At 34.6% G+C, this 5,669-nt stretch overlaps 1 protein-coding gene across 1 annotated transcript; it reads left to right on the forward strand.

The window, feature by feature from the left end:
* Positions 1-311: 311 nt before the first annotated feature.
* LOC130801773 (expansin-like B1) lies at positions 312-2,335 on the forward strand. The gene is made up of 5 exons (XM_057665650.1): positions 312-453; positions 957-1,063; positions 1,358-1,666; positions 1,818-1,877; positions 2,132-2,335. Exons 1-5 carry the CDS (start codon positions 312-314, stop codon positions 2,333-2,335), a joined length of 822 nt encoding a protein of 273 aa, XP_057521633.1.
* The last annotated feature ends 3,334 nt before the right edge of the window (positions 2,336-5,669 follow it).

Raw genomic sequence — 5,669 nt, forward strand, 5'->3', positions numbered from 1 at the left:
GAGACCCTATAATATCTTATATACTCTAATAATAATAATAATAATAATTTCTCTTCTTTTTATTTTAAATTTTTAAAGAAATTATTTGTCATACTCTCCATTAATACATGTAGCAAAACGTTAAATTAGTGGTGCACCTTTACCATTTAGTGGATCAAAAAGTTAACTTACCAAAAATCTTCAACCCTCTTATAAATATTTGAAGCATAGTCTTAAGTTTCTCATTCAACAACAAAATAAATTCTTGGTTCAAGTAAATTATTATATTCTTTAGTAAAATATCAAAATTTAGTCATTGCTTTATGAGAAAAATGACAATATCTACCCTTAATCAATATTGTGTCATTTTATTAGCCATAGCAAACATTTTCTTACCAACATTATGTTACTCTACCGAAGATTATGAGCCAAAAGCAACCTACTATGGCAGCCCGTATGCCAAAGCGTTTCGAGGTAAGTTATATGAAAAATACCAGTGGCCATACGTATTATACATATTTTTTATAAATTAAATTAAATAAATTAAATAAATTTACTCTAATACCATATAAAAAATATAAATAATTATTTAGTACAATTTACTTTGATTAAAGAGACTACATATATATAGCTACAAGAAGGCCATGACACATGTCTAACATACAAAGGAATATCCCAATGATACATGCCTAACACCAAGGAGTTACTATAATAAAATTATGTTACTAAAATTAGAGTATGACACAAAGAAATATACCATGAAAATTATACAATATAATTCTAACTAATAAATACATGATAATTAATGACAATAATACAAATATGAATAATAATTAGATGAAAAAAAAGGCTATGAAACTTTTAACTTAAGATATTCAACATTATTTTTATTGTTTCTCTTAAGGAATTGAGTTTTATTTATTATATTTTATTTTATGGTGGAATAATATTTGCTTTTTTGTGTTGTGCCCAAATAGTGGGAGCATGTGGATATGGTCTTTATGGTAAAACAGTAAATGAAGGGCATGTTACGGCGGTCTCTCACCTTTATAGAAATGGAACATGCTGTGGTGCTTGTTATCAGGTAATTAATACTGCATGTTTTTTTAATTTATTATGTCTAATTATAACAATTTACGATTAAATATTTATTAATATATCTTATACTTCAACTACTTAATATAGTTTGGCAAAAAAAATATTTTAAAAAATATATAGCTGATTAAAGTGATTGACTTAACTAGCTAAAATTTTCTAAATATTAGCTAAATAATTTATTAACCACCCAACTATTTATGTGTCAAAATAAGCTAAAATTTTCTGATAAACTATTTAAGCAAACACCCAAAAATGTAACATGTAGGTTTTAATTATGCAGGTGAAATGCAAGGGGCCGGATTGTAGTGAAGAGGGAGTGAAGGTAGTGGCAACAGACCATGCATTTACGTATGAGGCAGATTTCATACTAAGTGCAAAAGCATATGCAAAAATGGCAAAACCAGGAAAAGAGATGGAAATGCTTGATTGTGAATATGTAGATGTAGAATATGAGAGGATTTCATGCAATTATCCTGACAAAAATGTCATGGTTAAGGTTCATGAACATAGTTATTTCCCGCATTACTTAGCCTTGGTCTTCTTATACCAAGGTGGAATGTACGATATCACTGCCGTTGAGATATACGAGGTATGCATAGCTAGCTAGTGTTATAATATATAACACATAATTAATTAACATATTAAGTTTTTAATTGAAATGATTTCTTAATATGGTATCAGAGCCAATATAATAAAAATGTCACAGTTTCAACTCTTACTATCCCTAATTATATTTCAAGTGGAATCACAAAGTATTAAAAGAGTCTCTTGCATTCACACTTCTCGCTCAAAGGGCTCTTGTATGAAGGGCATGTTAGAGTGTATAACATATTCCGAAGTTTTAACTATTAGCTTAAAATTTTAATTGAGTTGATTTAATTTCTTAACAGCTAGCTAGGTCGTCCTTTCAAATTATAGACCAAATTCACATAATTTACAATATATACTAGAGTTTAAATTATTTGGTTCTTTAATAATTTTTATTTTTTCATGGTTATATTGGAGATAGATCAATGAGTAATATACTATTTATTCACTAATTCACATTTGCAAGGAGGCAAGCCAAGAATGGAAGCCATGCAAGAGGGCGTACGGCGCCGTATGGGACATAGAAAACCCACCAAAAGGGCAGCTAACTCTAAGATTCTATGCTTGTGGTGGTGGTAGCTCCGAAGGAAAATGGATGGTTGCTTCAAATGTCATCCCAGCTTACTGGAAAGCTGGTCTGGCCCTTGAAACCTCCATTCATCTTTCTTAATTATCCTTTAAATAATACTCCTTTTTACTATTATTTCTGTTTAATTTGGTCCCAAAATTATATATATTGTTATTATAATTATAATTATTATTATGTTTACATGTACGTGTACTAAGATTATTGTAATTTCTTGTAACGAATAAAGTTGGGGCCATGTAAAATGTAGTACTATATACTGCATGCTTGATTGGTATAAACTACGTACGTATGTATTGATATGTATTTACTATCTTTTGCGTTTCTTTTAATTTCCTTTCTCATTGGAATGATAATTTAGTCCGAATTCGACATGGTATGACTCAATCCGAGAAATCTAATTGGATTCGATCAAATTTTGAGAAACAAAAAAATCCGAGTCCTAAATACATAATTTGAGTTCGAGTCAAAGTCAAAGCAGAGGTGAACTGCAAATAACCTAATTCTCTGACCTGATCCTTCTCCGACTTGATTCGTCGTTCAACTCTAGATCAACACTAACCCTTTTTTTTGATAAATTTGTATTTTATATTATTAATAAATTTGAAATTAAGTTTATTCGAACTAAAATTTTAAAAATTAACAATTAAGTCATTGACTAAATTCAAACTCAAGTAAAAAGTGTAAGTTCAATTTGTGTTTCACACCAAGTCAAGTATTGAAAAAACTCTAATGTCTCAAACAATGTACAATTGAATTAAGTTTATGAAATTAATCTAAATTTAATATTAGAATATTATACACTTATTATTATTAGTGATAATAAATACTTCAGGCGAAAATAGAATGGTCTAAAAATCGAACTAGCTTAACTTATAGTTATTATGATGGTAAATACTTGTTTCGGTGATGAAACGAGGAAGTGGGATACGCTTGAAATACCTGGAGACAAGTAGAAGTGTGATCAAGAGAAGCGACTTATGATAGGAGGTGACCTGAATTCCTGCAAGATAACGTTAGCCTTGTCCGGGGGGTGATCTCCCGGAAAACCCCTCCGACGCTCAAGTTAGAACGTAAATCGGAAATTAATGAATGACAGATTGTAGAATGAATGCAAGAAGGAAGGTCGGGATTGAGATTGCTTGTTCTAGTGCTAGTGGTTGGGAAGGCTTGAGGAAGTAGTGTAAGCAAGGATACTAGGAAAAGCTGTTTTTGATGTCCCTTCCCCTCTGATGGTTGTCCCTATTTATAATATTGAAGGGGGAAGTTACTTCAGAGAGGAAAGGTGGAAGATCATGGGAGTAGTGGGAGTAATGGGAGGTGGACTGGCCATGGGAAAAGTGGACAGTTATTCTCCTTGAAACAAGGAGAGCCAAGCATGACTGAAGAGTGGAAGGTGGTGGGCAGTTATTCAACTAAAAAGGAGGATGGCCAAAGAAGATAGATGACAGGGAAGTTAAGTATTCTGAAGGTAAGATGCCATGAGCCTTCCAAGGAAGATGGGAAGTCCAGCAGAAAGCCCATTGACCAAAAGTCAAAGTCAATCCGGAAAGGTCAAGGGGTATTTTAGTAGTATGATTTTTAATTAATAAATAAATTAATTAATTAAAAAACAGTATCATGACATTTAGCCCCACGCATGAAGGGTGATGTGAGGGGAGAACCACAACGACTAGAAACATCCTCCTTTATGCGGAAAAACAGGTGCCCTGGCGAATCTCCTTAAGGATCTTAAAAATTGAGTTTGCAAGCTTTGAATCGACAGTCCTTGCGCTGAATTCTGAGTTATAATGAAAAAGATATGACCTTTTAAGCTTGTCAGGTAAGAACATATTGAACATGGGCCAAACGGGAATGTGAAGCCGCGGCTTGAAGTATGCCGCGGAGTAGCCCCAGACGCGTTATATTACAACAGCGAAATAGTGACTGTGGGATCTAGATTCCGCGACATCTTGTCTCGACCTTTGCTTTCACTGATATCGCAGAAATCAGGTTCTCAACAAAACACCCAAGGAGGGTCCGACTTATCGACTATGCGGACTAAATCAACTGTCTGTTTTGAACCGATGCCGCGTAACGCCAAGGGTTTTTACGAATCAGATTCCTAGTAATGACGCGGCATTGCATTCTTCTCAAGATATTTTTACCCCTATGGTTGAACTATGCCGCGAACTAATAGTTTGCATCTTCACTCGTAAGTTCAGCACGAGAATCCCTCTTCAATACTTAGAATATTTTGAGAAAGAGAAGGACCCCCTGGGGGTCCGACTTATCGACCACACGGATATCTTTAAAAATGTTCAGTACTTGGTCCAAGCAGCCCTCTTTATTCCAGCATGATACGGAATGAGCCCCATAACTCGCATCTTCAATCCTACGGATACACATGAGAGGTTCTATACTTAGAATTTTTTACTTGGATTAGGGTCATTTGGGGGTCCGACTTATCGACCACACGGATAAATATGGGAATCAGCCACTTTACTTTTCACCCCTCCTCTTTTATGACGAGGAACCAGCTCGCAGACCCGTGTCTTTAATCATACAGAAATATGGGACTTCTCTTTATATTATGACTGGGTGCACCAAGGAGTCCGACTTATCGATCACACGGATTTCCTTCTCCCTTGAGATATTTTTATATTTCCTTCCATCACATTTTACCCGCCGTGTCCATAAGTCGGACGGAAGAATGGGTAATCTCTATACTTAAAATGATTTTCCTTTCTGGAGGTTCAGTTTAGGGTCCGACTTATCGACTCTCCGGACATATTCGAGCGCTAAAGGACTTGAATAATTATCTGCTCCTCCCTCCCTGGGGGTCTAACTTGTCGACCCACAGGTTGGATGGCTTTGACATTCAAACATATTTATGACGTTCCTCTCTAATTGGGGGTCCGACTTTTCGACCTTCCAGCTATATTCAAGAGTTAACACTTAGAAAAATTTCGCAACACACCCTTTCAACCAGGGTCCGACTAATAGACTTCACGGTCATCACTAAACACTTAAAAAGTATGTTTTCCCCGACTTATCGACTTCCCAGTTTTCCTCCGGAATTCCATCCTTTCGTTCGAATGCTCAAGTCCCAAGTGAAGCATTTATTGCTGCTATAAATAGGGTAGTTGGAATAGTTCCATTTCACCTAATCTTCATTAACTTCTTCAAATCTTCAAATTGCGAGAAAGAGAAAGTAGAGAAACGCTCGGACAATCTTCATCCCTTCTTCAAACTTCTGACAAATCTTTTGAAGATCTTCAAAGTTTCTGACAGATCTTCATCAAATTTCTGACAAATCATCAAATTTCTTCAAGGTATTCAAACTTTTCCCAGATTTTTCGAATTTCTTCAAGTTATTCTTCAAACTGTTCTTGAATGTTAGTCTAGAACTTTGAATTTGTTTATGAATTTAGTCTCT

Source organism: Amaranthus tricolor, chromosome 15 (assembly GCF_026212465.1).
Source record: "Amaranthus tricolor cultivar Red isolate AtriRed21 chromosome 15, ASM2621246v1, whole genome shotgun sequence".
Classification (NCBI taxonomy): domain Eukaryota; kingdom Viridiplantae; phylum Streptophyta; class Magnoliopsida; order Caryophyllales; family Amaranthaceae; genus Amaranthus; species Amaranthus tricolor.

What these genes read in the sequence shown, in the direction of transcription:
- LOC130801773 (XM_057665650.1), top strand. Translation starts at nt 312, where the DNA reads ATGACAATATCTACCCTTAATCAATATTGTGTCATTTTATTAGCCATA. An exon ending in GTATGCCAAAGCGTTTCGAG is followed by an intron (nt 454 to 956) that starts GTAAGTTATATG and finishes GTGCCCAAATAG; the next exon opens with TGGGAGCATGTGGATATGGT. An exon ending in TTCTCGCTCAAAGGGCTCTT is followed by an intron (nt 1,878 to 2,131) that starts GTATGAAGGGCA and finishes CACATTTGCAAG; the next exon opens with GAGGCAAGCCAAGAATGGAA.